Here is a 15,017-nt window from a genome sequence, read left to right on the forward strand (position 1 = left end):
CCCAGACTGAAGCTTCTTCCCTTGGTTTCCTTTAGTACACTTTTTTTAAAAGCATTTTTTTCAATGGGAGATTTAGTAAAAATTAAAAGGGAAGTGAAGAACATTCAAGTAGCAAAAAATAGGCCGGCTTCCCGACGTAGATAATGTCCGAGCTCTGCCGGGATCTGCTGGGATCTCTTTCAGAGAAAGCCTGAAACCACACATCCCCCACCTCTACAAGCACCACCCTACTTCTAGTTGAAGCCTCACCTCACTCTTGGCCTTCATCTCTGTGACGTAATAAAACTTACAGGCCTACTGACTGTCCTTGAGAAGTGAGAACAGTGTTTTAAGCTATTTTAGTTTAGTTTACTAAACCCTTGGTGAAAATAGATTATCTAGAGGTAAATTTTGAAAGGACAGCTCCTGTGGGGCTAAGAGGGATCTAAGAAATAGTCTACCTGGACAAAGAGTTGACCATGGCAAGGAAGGGAGTCACAAAGGGTGTTGGAAGTTCCTCTACATCCTTTGACTTAAGACAGCTTTGGGGTGTCTTTGGATGACCTCAGACAACCTTCTCAAGCAGATAGAACACAAGGAAGTCTTTTTTTAGGGGAGGGAGAGGTTGGGGATCGTCTCCATATCCTATCCTCTCATAGCATCCTTGTTATTTTATATTCCCATAGGACAGAGCCTACTCGACCCCTTCCTTCCCAGAATAGCAGCAGGCCCCAGAAGAAGGAGGGACGATTCAGCATGCTCAACCAAATCTTCTGCAAAAACAAAAAGGAAGAGCAGGGGGCCTATCACAAGGATCCCAGCAGGGACCGACCTAGAGGAGAGCGCACCTCGGAAGTCGATGACATCATCACCACCTTTGACAGCATCGTGGATACCAACTGCCAAGAAGAGCCTGGTCACCAGGTGGCTATGATTGACTTTAAGAAGCGGACCTCAGACAATTCAAAATATCTCTTGCCAGAAAAGAAGCCTGTGGCCCATAAGGGGCTTCCACCAATCAGAACGCAGAGCCTCCCACCCATCACCCTGGGCAATAACTTCCTGACGGCTTCCCAGGGGGCCACTTCCCATGCCGGCCTGAGCTCCGGTACCCATCATATGGCCCAGCGATCTCAGAAAAGCCGAAGTGAGCAGGACTTACTGCATAACAGAACTGGCTGCCAAGTATTGCTAGATAACCCCTGGAGAGGTGATTCCAACCAGGTGTTCTGCAAGGCTTGGACTGTGTCTTCTTCTGATAAGCTGCTGGACAGATTGCTCACCAGCAGGTCTGGGCACCAGGAGGGCTTGGGGCTGCCCCATCTTCCTCATCTACACAATCCTTCATCAGGTATTGTCCTTGCTTCCTTCTCTCATTCTGGGCAGGCTCTGTATGAGAAATGTTTCATAGGGTTCTGGATGAGGAACTGGAGTGGCAGTAGCCCAGAGGGCAGGGCCAGAACGAAATGGATGATTAAGGCCCATTATTTCCCTTGAATCCAGTGGATTCAAGATCTCCAGCCTGTGGAAACATTCGACTTTTCCACCCTGAAAGCAATCAAGTTAAAGTATATGCCTTCTCATCTGCCTAGCAAATATGTGCGGTGACTGGCAGATTAGAGCAGAAACATTGGTATTTCCAGTAGCAAAGATTCTTAACCGGGGTAAGTGGCAATATGAGAAAGGGTCAAATTGTTTATGTGATGGCTTGTTTTTAAAATCAGGTGTTCAATCCCTACTCCAAACGTACCGAAACAAAATCTTAGTGAGGGAGACAGGAGAATGGCAATGCTTTCTATGTATATGCGTAGGAAGGAAATATATTCACACATTAATGGTTCGAGTTTCCACACATTCCAAAGGCTTACACTACATTTCTCCCTCCTGTCTCTTCTCCCAGATACACAGCGCCGCCGCTCATCAAAATCTACTGATGTTATTTTTTATTTATTCTTCCAGTGATGTTTTATACACATGTATGTACACATATACACACATACTCACATGAAATATATATACACCAACAAATATCCCCCATTTAAAATAAATGTATCTCACTAAAAAAATTTGTTTTTATACACATACAAGCAATATATATGTATCTGATTCCCCCTTTTTAAATAAATGTATCACACTAAAACTTGTTTTTTAATTTTTTAAATGTCCCACAGGTAGTTCTGATGCACCCCAGAAAATGGGAACTATTGTTCTAAAGCAGAGGTTATAAAACAGCTTCCAGAATCAGTTCATTACCATAGTATCTTGTTTTGTCTTCAAGCGAGTTAATTGCTAATATTTAAAAATCATGAAGTTTTACATAAAAATGGAAGATTCAGCTTCTCTTGAGAAATTAAAAAGCCTGGCAGCACTGAACCGAAATTCTACTTGATAATGGGCTGGTTAGGAATAACCACAGCCCCCTTGACGCCAGTTGGACATCACGGTCCCCAGGTCAACGCCATCCACAACACTTTCCAGTGTCTCTCTGTGTCATGTCAGTTGTTTGGGATCAATGTGTTTCTGTTGTTTTTCTTATGGTAGGGTTAAGAGGGGGGGGGAATGATGTATCTTGAACCCCTATTTCTGTCAAACACAGAAGAATGAAAGACCAAGAGAGCTATGTGTATGGTAAGAAGTGGAGGAGGAATATATGTATTTGAAAAGGTAGAGTATTCCTTCCTGTTTAAAGCAGCATGAATCTGGCTCTCTTCCCCCATTTCTGTTCGCCTGGTGTCTGAAACATGTGAGTATGGCTCCCCGTGTATAAATTTATGTGTATTTAAGCACAGGATAAATATGGATAAGCACAGGAAGGCTATTTCCCGGTGTCTGAGAATAACTCCACCCAACATTTACTTCCCCCGCAAAGCACTAAAGTGTGTGGTCAGTGGCATAGGTAGTGTTTTTGCTTTTATTCAACAGAAGGATAAAGGAAGGAAAGATATTAATCTTTTTTTTTTTTTTTTTTTTTTTTACATTTCAGTGGCCTCCAGGGCCTCAAAGCAGTCTTCTTTTTGGATTTGGTCCTGTCCTGGCTAATACCTTCTCTTCTGAAATCTTTTGAAGTTTGTGAAAATCTCCTTCTTTTTCTTTTCCCAAGACAGTCTTAGTCTGTCTCTTCTCCATCAGTTACGATTGGGTTCAGCTGCCTATGACAGAAAGCAAAGCAACAATGACTCAAACAACATTGAAATTCAGTGCTGCTGTATGAAAGAAGTCTGAAGTAGGTAGTTCCCAGGTGCTTGGTAGCTCCAGCATCACCAAAGACTTAGGTTCCTTCCATTTGTGTGCTCCACAGCTCACCATATGATAACATTGTTCAGCTTAGTTCACAGTGCATTATGGCTAACAGACAAGGAGGAAAGGAGCACAGAGAGGCCAAAAAAATGGATATGCCCCAGCTGGGTCAGCTCCCATTAAGATGTCATCTCCACTAAGTACCCATGTCTCTCTTACATCTCATTGGCCAGAACTCTAGTCACATGGTCATGCCTCACTACAAGGGAGACTGTGAATTGTAGTATTTTAAATCTCAGCACATAGCTGTCCCTCAAAAATTGAATTTTTGTTTCTAAGAGAGAAGAATTTTTGTTTCTAAGAGAGTAGATATTGGATGAAGAACTAGTACGTTCTGTCACTGGAACCATCTAAACTTGCTATATTACTGGCAATAAAAGGAAACTCAATAAACTTGCTTCATCTGAAATTTTGCTTCATTTGCCAGTGAAATAATTTGAATAGTCAGTCCTGGGGTAGCAGAAAAGAAGAAGCAAAATTCTCCAAGAAAACCTTGAACAATTAGCTGTGGCACATCAAAGCATTTCTTTTTCCAACCAATGTTTTTAAGCGCTGATAATAACTAGGAGCCATCCTAGGCAACTGAGTTGTGATAAGATAAATCTCCCAAGAATCTTCAGCCTATAAATGAACTTTTTAAAGATATAGATTTGCTCGAATGATTCTGCAACTGACTTTAAAGCAACTTTCTTCTCATGTTTAGATACAAGATTATAGGGTCTTTAAATGGAGAGAATTTTAGCAATCCAGTCATTCATTAAATGGTTAGAGGGTTTGGAATCTGTCAAGACACAGAATCATCCAGCGGTTAAGACACCAGAATTCAGATTTTGGCTCTCCCACTTATTTGCTGTTGCTTAATCTCTCTGGGTTTTTGTTTCTTCACCTGAAAAAAAAAAAAACTGAGAGGAAATATCTAACTCTTAGGATCGTGAGTTGCCGTTAAGATTTAAAGAGGTGATACATGCAGAGTACTTAGAACAGTGGTTCGAACACAATGTTATACACATACAAAAGTTTTGTTTTGTTTTTTTAAAGAACCATGTGCCAGGCTGTATGCTTTAGACAGAAACTAGAAGTGACCTTGCTTTAAAGACGAAATTTAAGTACCTGTTGCTAGTCAGCTGCTTGCTTGCTCTCACATCTTGTCTTTTCCCCCCAGTTCCGTTCTGTCTCTAAGGAAATGACACTTCTTAGGCTCCCTTGCAGCTGCTTCCAGGTACTTTAGGCCAAGTACCAGGAGGCACTTGGCAGAAGAGGGAGAGTAGGAGAACAAAGGAAAGCAGTGTAGTTGTACACTGTGTCCCTCTGCTTCTTCTGGAAGCCCCAACAGTGGTTCTACCTCCTCCCACTTCTCCACACAGCTGCTCACTGTGGCTCTGGCTTCCACTAGCTTGTAGGCCTTCATAACACCATCTCTTCCTCTCATCTCTCCAGCCTAGGGGTGGTTGCCTTTTTTTTTTTTTTTTTTTTTTGCAACAGCTAATCTCTGGATTGTCCTACTCTCTCTTAGTTTGGCTTCTTAGCTTTTCTATCACAAATATATGTAGGGAATTCCCTCTGTTTGAAAGACCAAGAGAGGTCTCTTTTTTTCTTGGATGAGCCCTGATTGATAAAGCAAGACATGTCGTCTCTCTGAGCCAGTTTCTTACTCATGCAGAGGCTGGGGCCATTATGTCTCATGAGGCCCTTTTCAGTTATAATTCACATGGCCTAGGATAGTTAAAATGGTTTACTCAGAGTCTTACAACTAATTAGTGACATTCTCAGCACTCCAACCCACATCCCCTAAATAGCAAGGTATCACTGTGGCAATGTGTTTCTCTCCTTAAATCTCAAAGTCAAGTTTGTTAGTATACTTACCAATTACCCACACTGCAATTTTCTTAGAAATGACATTGTCCTTCCCAAAACAAAAAGATTTCCCTGCCTTATAGATTTTATTTTTGTGGACATTTTTAACCCAATTTGAAATGTTTTTAGAACTACTGAGGCTTCTGGACTACAATTAGGAGGGTTCACTTAAGTGGTTTAAGTTGTTAGTCTAGCAGATTTCTAGATTGAGCGCCCATGCTTGATATGGAAGTCTAATACGGTAAAGCAATTAGATACTGCAAATCATACCACAGCACTGCTGGTCTGAACTTGGATAGTCCCTTTAGCAGTGGATTTTCTCTTTTCCTGCCCTGGGTTTAGTAGAAATAATAGGGCTAGCAGTACTACTGTTTGAATTCCTGGCAGCCAATATCCTGTGCTTACATCAGCAACCCCGAACATTTAGCCGTAATGATTATTGCTTAACATTCATTGAGACCTGTCAGTGGGCTAGATGGAGAGAGATGCGGGATGAGGCACTTAACCTAATGAGGAAATTTGGAGCACATCAGCTTAATTCATTGCGAGCAGCTTTCAGAGAAAATGGAACAGAAAGCTCTGTGGTGTTTGCAACCAGCCTGGTTATTTTCAAGCCATCACAAAAGTATGAAAGGGCTCGCTTCCCCTCTTCCTCAAGAGAGAACTCCCTTCTCCCCAATTTACTAGACTATCCCAGCAGCAATGTGCTCTCCTTCCTGTGTAGGTCTGATCCTGTGACCCCTCTGATTAAACTCATCAGAGGTGCTACATCTTTTCCAGGACAAAGACCAGACTCCTGAGCTGATAAACAAAATGCTCCCACATGGCTGGGCCTCAAAATGCTCCCAGCATGGGTGGGCTCCATTCTCAGCATCTGGGCCTTACATCTCCAATCCTTTCCCCCATCCCCTTGAACACTTCCTTGAATATGTCTCAGGGCCCCAACACCTCATACCTTTCGCTCTATGGCGTCAGTGCCCATGTTATTTTTACCTTCTGTCCACTGTGTGCTTGGCAGATTTGTACAATTTTTTAAGAACCAGCTCAAAGGCCACCTTGTCTGGAAGTCCCCCTGACTTCTCTAGGAGCTGAGGCTCTTTCTTACTGTGAACCATAGAATGGCTCCACCTTGCTGAGCCTCCTGTGAGGCAGATAGCAAAGTGTGTACTTCCCCTTTGCCAGCACTGCTGGAGAGGAGTTTTTTGTTTTTTTTTTTTTTTTTAATGATAGTCACACAGAGAGAGAGAGAGAGGCAGAGACATAGGCAGGGAGAAGCAGGCTCCATGCACCAGGAGCCCGACGTGGGATTCGATCCCGGGTCTCCAGGATCGCGCCCTGGGCCAAAGGCAGGCACCAAACCGCTGTGCCACCCGGGGATCCCTGGAGAGGAGTTTTTAATCCCTATTCTGGAAATGAGGAAATTGAGGCATAGAGAGATTATACCACCTGCTTAAGGTCACAGAGCTAGGCAGGAAGTGATGAAGCAGAAGTTCAAGTGAGTGCTGTGGGATTCAAGACACACCTCTCCACATCCCTTTCCTATGTGATACCCTCACATCACTGCTCTTAGGCTTCAAAAGTAGAAGTTAACCTGTATTTCCTCCAACATACACTGTTATCCTTCCTGAGCACCTTGCCTTGTCCTCTTTGCACTCTAGGCTCAGGAATACGGCGATACACAATAGATGAATGCTGAATTTATTTAATTGCTTGACTGAATTCCATTGTTCAACTGTGAAAACCCTTCCACCTTTGAATCTAGGACAGTGGTCCTTTATCCTATCCTGATTGGCTGACGCTCCCTGAGATGCCTGCAGCACACATAACAGAGCTTTGGGCTGCGCTCAGATCCACCTTGTCCTTCAAAACTGAGCCCAATGCCAGTGCAGAATGAAGTTGGGCTCTCCTCCCATGTCCCAAATCACCGCCCACCCCCTTTCTGCCCATCTCTCATCTTGTCAAAATTGCTTTGACTGCTACGGAGGCAGGATGAGTTTTATGTCAGACAGGCCAAAGTTGGAGCCCAAGCTCTGTCACTTTCCATTATGTAACCTTGAGCACATTTGAGAACTCTTCCAAGCCAGTGTCTTCATTTGTATAATGTGGATGATAATGGCGTCTATGTCACAAGGAAAAGTGATTGTTAAGATTAAATGAAATTATGCCCATAGCATCCAGCCCAGTCCCTACAATAGTAAGTTCTCAGTTAACTTTAGCCATAATTATCATTATCTCATTTCTTGGTTTTGCAAATTTCTGCTCAAATATTCATGGATAAATAAGATATGAGTTGATATGGGTACTTACTGTAATTACTTACTATTATTCTACTCAGGGATGTTTTCTTTTTAAATAGTAGCTTATGAGATTATTTGACCTTTATAATACAAAGGAATAAAAACATAATATCCACCAGAGAGACTGTAAATTTTGCTCAATTTTCATCAAATGGCAGTGCTCAGAGGGCTGCCCTTATAATGCCCCTATGCAGATAGACAGTGGATCTTGGCTAATCTTTTTTTCTCCGTTATTCTAAGGACTGTCTGGCCCAAGCAGAAGAATTAAGCCTATCCGCAGTTCCTATAGTTGTTCTGATTCTTACAAAATTATGAGGCAAAAGATCAAATGAATACTTTCCCCACTCTCCAGGAGATTGTGTTAAACACTCCACAGAATAAAACTGTCATAATAACTAATGTTTATTAGGTGTTAACCTTGTAAGCTAAATGCTTTACATTTGTTCTCTTATTTAATCTTTATGACAAGTGAAAAGGACAGATACAATTACTTTCACCACTTTGTATTTCAGGAAATTGAGGTTTAGAGAGGGAGCATCTCTTACCCAAGCCGGCAGACAAGTCTACTCCTGTCCCAGGAGTTGACCAAATGGTCAACTATTTAAAAGGACCTAAATAACTTGGGTATTCCTTTCTATTTTCAGACATTTAGGTCTATCTCTTGTAATCGGTGGTATATTGATAAATATTTAACAGCTGACTCAGTGCTTGCTGATTTCCATGGTGTAAATACTTCTATGACCGACGCCAAGCCACCACTGTGATGTCAACAGCTCACTAAATTCCTGAAATTTTAACCATCAGTTCCCAAGAGCCAGTACACAGGGCTCTAGCATAGCACTGCTTATAGCCTAAATTAGAGAATAGCTACATGCCAGGTGACTTCTCCCAGATCCCATCTTCTAGGTCAATGATACTCAATCCTACAGCACATTAGAATACCTTGGGAAGTGATAAAAATCTGATGCCCTATTCCAGTCCCAGAGATTCTCTTTTAATTGATCTGGGGTTTGACTGGGCTACAGTGTTTTTTTTTTAACTCCTGAGATAATTCAATTCCTATGTGCAACCAGCATTGAAAAACACTGATCGAGAAGAATATATCCTACTTATGTGTCATTCACCACAGATTTGACTGATATATTGTATTGTATACCCTATTTTACTTTTTCAAACTTTTAAGTTAGTTTTTTTAAAGATTTTATTTATTCATGAGAGACACAGAAGATAGAGACACAGGCAGAGGGAGAAGCAGGCTCCTTGCAGGGAGCCCGATGTGGGACTCGATTCCGAACTCCGGGATCATGCCCTGAGCCGAAGGCAGATGCTCAACCCCTGAGCCACCCAGGCATCCCTCAAACTTTTAAGTTTTATAGAGTGAGTGGCCAACTGTGCTTGTTTATAAAATTTTATTTCAACTCATTTATTCAAGAAATGACTTCCGATGTCTTTTTATTTCATTAAAACAGTGACTGGTATATAATAGAAACTCAACGAAGTGTAGCTATTATGATTTTTGTTGTTGTTAGCATCTTAAACTGAGCAATCTCTAACAACTTTATGATTCTCTTATCCACTGGATTTTATAATCTGCACTTGGTTATGCTCAGATAATTGACACAATTTTGTTTGTCCCTAGGACAAAATTTTCAGCATGTCTCCCCAAATAGACCCCAGATCAGGGATCTTCCTTTCACCCGGAACAACCTAGCTCCCCTACCAGACCAAAAATGTAAGTATTATGAATCTTCTTCAGCTTCCTTTGCAAGTGTTAACATGTCTAGACACAACTGTTATTTCAGTTTACTTTCATTTTTCAAGGGAACATCAGGCGCCAAAACTTGTAAATTACAGGAAAATAGAATAGAGACAGTCTTTAAAGTTTTGTCCAACTTGGTAATGCTTGTTTAGGGTAAAAAAAAAAATACTCCCTCCCTTGAGGAATTTTTGTGTTTGGATTATAAAAACAATAACCAATGTTTATTTTGTTATGCTCTATTTAATGTGTGTAAGAAAGTGCTTTAAAAATTTTTCTCAAAAAAAAAATTTTTTTTTCTCTTAAGATTGGTCTTTTGACATTGGTTTCCTGACTATGATGAACAGGTACAAATATGTGTCATCCCTCTACTCAGAGGCTATGCATCCCTAAACAGAAAGGAATAATCATGTAGATGCTGTTCACCCATGTTACTTTTGACATTATTGATTTATTAAATAATATTTTGTACAAAAATTTCTCACAACATAAAATATTAAACATATTCTATTAGTCAGTGATCTTTAAGTTTGAGTGTACTTCAAGTATTACCTGGGGTGATTGTTATAAAGTAGATTTCTGGGCTCCACACCCAGAAATTCCAAGTTTGCATATCCTCATATCTGTGCTAGGAGGCAGATTCTATTATTATTCCCATTGTACAGATGAGAAAACTAATCTCACAGAGGTTGCATGATTTGCCCAGCATTACTTGGGTAGTAAGTAGCAGAGCCAGGAGCAAAACTATAAGACACTGAGTCAGCTGCCTCATGGAAACAAGCAATTCTTACTGGATTCTAATTTCCTTCCTTCCTTCTCTTTCTATCCCAGCCCTGTCATTTATAACATGTATGCAAGCATGCACATACTCTCTCATTCTCTCTCTCTCTCTCTCTCTCTCTCTCTCTCTCTCCATACCCTCTTAATTGCAGAGGTTGAATGATTTAGGAGCTGCCTGGTTTCAGACAAGTTTCTTAACCTTCAGTTTCCTCCCTTAGCCTATAAGAAAAGTGCCAGCCTAAAAAGGTTGTTTGAAGGATTACATGGTAATATGTGGAAATATATTTATACATCCAATATAGGTAATATATGGAAAACACTGGCAACTGTTTGCACAGAATAAATACCCAGTATGTCTTTTCAGCCCCAGGCTGTAGTGTGGAAGGGACCAATCAAGAGTTCTAGGATTTCTTAGGTAAAAACAGTGAATCACAGGGTCTTAGTATAACCCTGTCATTTTGCAAATAAGGAAAGGGAGAGATGGAGATTTATTTCCAAACTCACACAAGGAATTAGTAGCAAAAAACAAAACCTCTTCCTTAACAGATCCATTCCTTTGCTTTTACTGATTTGTATAAAGTGACAGTTTGGGATGGTGTGAATTCAATCACTGGATGAAATTCAAGCTCAACCCCGTCTTTAAGCAGAAATGACTCACAAAGTTATCTAATTAAGTAGTTGCTCAGCCTTGAATCCTGGTGGGGTTTGGAGAAGCCAGAGAGGGGATTTTCATAGGCAGAGCCCAGGAGCTTTGCTCTTCACAATTAAATTTAAGGAGAGAAGGGAAGATAAAGATCTTTGATCAACTTTAGCTCTATGAAAAAGAAATGCGAAGGTACACAGGGCTTTTCCTAAAAGAAACTCAAGAGCCTTTTGAGGATTGCATAAAAGGGCAGTACAGATGTCTTGGGGCTCATTTAGAGCACTGTGCTGACTTGGCCATCAACAGCTACTCCACCCCAGGAAAAGAGAGCTGTGCCAGCAAGCATAGTCCAATCATGTTTTGATCAAACTTGGCCCCGTCTTGTATTTGTGCGTATTTGACATCCTGATGACATGTGATAAGCCTGAGTAGATACAGACACAACTTTTTCCTGCAGCTGAGCTCTCACCAAGACAAGCTCCGTAGAAATGCCTCCACTCCTTTAGAGATAACATCATTCTCACAACACCATTCCTCCTGAGACTCTGAGAGAAGCAAACCTTGAAAGGCTTTCATTCTGTTCTTTCTCCCCAGTTCTATCTGGAGGACCTCTGCGGACAAACCGAGTGCTTCCTGCTATTCCAAGCCAACGGGGGCAGAGCGTGCCAGCTGAAGACAGTGAAAACTTTGCCAATCTTACCAATGAAGAAAATTAACTGTGGGTCGCTGACTGTAAAAGTATAGATTATATATATTTTCAACTGTCAAAGGATGAGAGTACTCTAGTTTGTGAGAACCAAGACTGATTTAGTAAATTGCATTATAGAAGCCATTCACGGTTTTATAACTCCTTATTCCAATGATATTTCTGAAATAAGCACTTGGAATCTTTGATTGTATATATATTTTAAGTCTGTGAGTTTCTGTAACGTCTCCATGCCAAAATAAAAAGTCAGGATTTGTTATCAGCAGGGAAACTCTGCTATGTTTGGTTTGCGTTGTGACATCAACAGAGGTTTTTGTCTTTGTTTTGTTTTGTTTTTCCTGAATGATTTTGTCTTAAAAATGTATGCTTTGCTGAATAAAAAAACAACAGAAAAGCATATTCCATACTTTTTCTTCACATTTATTATAATTCTACCTTAGATTGATGAAACTTAATTAAAATTAAAGTAGCAAATTCCTTTAATCAGTCACAGTTAATAGCTTTTAAATGTATAAGCTTCTGTAAAGTATTTTCCAACATCTTCTGAGTCTGGCTACAGCCCAAATTATTTGCCAATGTTTATGTATCTTCTTTGTTATTTGATTATTTCCACTTATTGTCATTTCCAGATGTGGTTGTTCTAATAGTGAGAAGATCATGTAAGTTGGAAGCATCTACATCCTGGCCTAACAGAATGAGATAGGCATTTCTCATACATTCCTCAAATACTCTGTGTGTTTAATCATTCTTTTTTCTGTTTGAAATAATGGTCTCTGCCTACTCAAGACATTCCCAAACTTATGATGTAGTAAAGTTCAAAAGACTACTACTAACTGTAGATCTACTAAGATGTTTATGTGTTATTTGGACTGATTTAAATTTCAAGGCCTAGATGTATAAGATCATAGTCATTCTGTGTTATTTCTAAGCCTATATGTCATTCTGTAATTATCTCAAGTACAACACTTAGCATTTTGTATTAGCATTATTTGTTGAGAGAGATCAGACTGTGCCATTAACTAAATGGAAGCTCCTCTGAGGTCAAATCATAGTTCTTTGGCTTTGCACTTCCAGAAATGTGTACAGTGCCTGGCACATAACAGGCACTCAGTCTTTTTTTTTTTTTCCAGGAAAGAAGGAAGGGAAGAAAGTAGGGATGTAGAGAGGAAGGTGGCAAGGTAGAGAGACATAGGAAGTGATAGTAAAGAGGTCCACAGTCTCATTTTGACAATGATAGTAGTCTGAATTAGAGATTATAGAAGAGAAAGCCCATGGCCAGTCATCCAAGCTAGACAGTAGCTGATAGGAAGGACAAATCCTGGTGCAAATGGGAGAGCTCTCAGGACATAGATTCTGAGGGGTTTTCTGTTATGTTTTGTTTTGTTCTCTTTTCTTTTGTTTGTGCACTGCATCTTTGAAAAATCATTCCCTGTGAGAATGATTTAGGTGAATCATTCATAATCATATTAATTAGGTGGTTCTACTATGTCACCTGGTTACTTCTGAATCTCTGTTCACCTGCAGGAGATACCTGGCCATCTACTCTTTGGCTTAACCAGGATAGGACAGCCTCTACTTCAATAATAAACAACCCCAAAAATCTCACCGGCTGACAGTTCTCATTCACAATACATGTCCCACACCAGTTGGCAGAGTTGGCTGATGTAGATTCTACTTCAGCATCCACCTCCTTGGTGACGAGAACAGAGGAAGTGCAAGGTGAGTCTCACACTACCTTTCACATTTCATTTGCCAAATCAAGTCGTATGGACATGCCTAACTCCAAATGAGGTAAGCAAATGCAATCCTTCCACGGGCAGGAAAGAGGAGAATTGGAATATTTATGAATTATCCAAAAGATTACCACACTAACCAAAGTCCAGTCCCTAAGTGATCATTTAAGATCCCTTTACCAAGTAGATAGCTAAGAGGCCAAAGAAATTAAAAAGACAAATAAGCAAACCATATCTGTATATAGCTAGGGAAAAAAACCACCATCCCCCAGCACTTGTACTTCTTTCCTTTTTTTTTTTTTTTAAGATTTATTTATTTTATTTTAGAGAGTGGGAGAGAGAGCACAGGGAGGAGGACGAGGGGAGAGAGACAGAGAAAAAAAAATCATGAGCAGACTCTGCTGAGCAGGGAGCCTGATGTGGGGCTCAATCCCATGACCCTAAGATCATGACCTGAGCTGAAACCGAGTTGGACACTCAACCAACTAAGCCACCCAGGTGCCCCCACACATAGCGTTTTCTAGTGTTAGGCCTTCCCCCTGAAGTGGATTTAAGGATCTTTTGCTAGATATGAAGAAGTAATTTCTACCCATCACCACCTTTTAAAATTAGAGCAGTTACCCTTTTGCCACCAAGAAAAGTTGCTTGTTTGGGGTGGATTTATCTTCAAGCCAATATTTTACTGATGAAATCAGATATTAGGTAATCACTGATTTGTGCCCAACTTAAAAAAATGTCAAGCGAGTTTTTCTTCTAAAATGACAGTTCTCTTATTTGACCTCTTATATTCCCCTTCCCTGCTAAGGACATATCATTTATTTACACACGAATCATAACTTTTCATTCATTATTTCATCGGGACCATTACATCAACTTATATTCTCCAAGTACAGACAAGGAATCCAAGGCAAAGAAAGAAGTTAACTAATTTGCCTGAAGTCACACAGCTAATGGCAGTCTTTCAAGTTGCATAGTCCACATACATAATTCCCATATCTTGTTTTCCTGTTCCACAAGTTTCAATGGTGTGATACACCTTTGGCTAAGTGTCACTTTCTGAATTTATTCATTCAGCCTAAAAGCTGTAGAGGCATAATGGAGCTAATATTAATATTTGTGGCAAGAGTCCACCAGTTCAGTAATTTGTGCTAACCAATTAGAGTTGTTGGAAGGTAGGGTTTTCCCCCCCATTTTTCTTACTTCCTTTTGGTGATCACCTGGTGTAACACAGGTGTTCTTTCTCTCCATAAACACTAAACGCTAATGTTCTTATTTCATAGATTCAGCCAACATAAATAGCTTTCCGTGGCTCTAGCTTATTATCTTTTCCAACTCTATTAAATCACAGCTTGATACAAAATTTTAGAAAGCCTCACCAAGTGACCGATTAGAAACAGTGCCTCCCAGAAAGACAAACATAACTAGTGATTTTGCTTTTGCCCCTACTCTTTGAAGTTTACCAACGCATGTCTCTAAGCAAGGGCATCCTGGCATTTTAAAGGTAGTCTTTTGAAAACAACCCCTTGGAATCTACCACAGGGCTCAAATGGGGGTAATTAAGAAGGAACATATTTGACCTTACCATAAAATACAACACTCAAGTTAAAAATCAAATTAATAATAAATAAAAAACATGAAAGCAGCTATCACATGTAGTAGTTAGCCTCTCTTACTGCCTTCAGGGAAAATGATCTTTCTCCTTAGGGGCACCTGGGTGGCTCAGCTGGGATAAGCAACCAACTTGATTTCTGCTCAGGTTATGATCTCAGGGTCCTGGGACTGAGTCCCGCATTGGGCTCCACACTCAGCATGGAGTCTGCTTGTCTCTCTCCCTCTACTCTTCCCTTAGTGCACACTTGCCTGCGCTCTCTCTCAAATCAATAAAATCTTTTTTAAAAAAAATAAAATAAAATCAGGAAATTCTATCAGATTCACATGTTTCCTAGATATTGGCATAGAAATATTAATACTG

At 40.4% G+C, this 15,017-nt stretch overlaps 1 protein-coding gene across 1 annotated transcript in view; it reads left to right on the forward strand.

The window, feature by feature from the left end:
* ANKRD55 (ankyrin repeat domain 55) overlaps positions 1-11,615 on the forward strand; it is a 409,242-nt gene extending 397,627 nt beyond the window's left edge. Inside the window, exons 20-22 of the mRNA XM_055332857.1 lie at positions 666-1,330; positions 9,067-9,159; positions 11,201-11,615. Of these exons, the coding sequence (XP_055188832.1) occupies positions 666-1,330; positions 9,067-9,159; positions 11,201-11,322 (880 nt within the window). The 3' untranslated portion in view covers positions 11,323-11,615. The remainder of the gene's footprint in view (positions 1-665; positions 1,331-9,066; positions 9,160-11,200) is intronic.
* The last annotated feature ends 3,402 nt before the right edge of the window (positions 11,616-15,017 follow it).

Source organism: Nyctereutes procyonoides, unplaced genomic scaffold, assembly GCF_905146905.1.
Source record: "Nyctereutes procyonoides isolate TBG_1078 unplaced genomic scaffold, NYPRO_anot_genome, whole genome shotgun sequence".
NCBI classification, from domain to species: domain Eukaryota; kingdom Metazoa; phylum Chordata; class Mammalia; order Carnivora; family Canidae; genus Nyctereutes; species Nyctereutes procyonoides.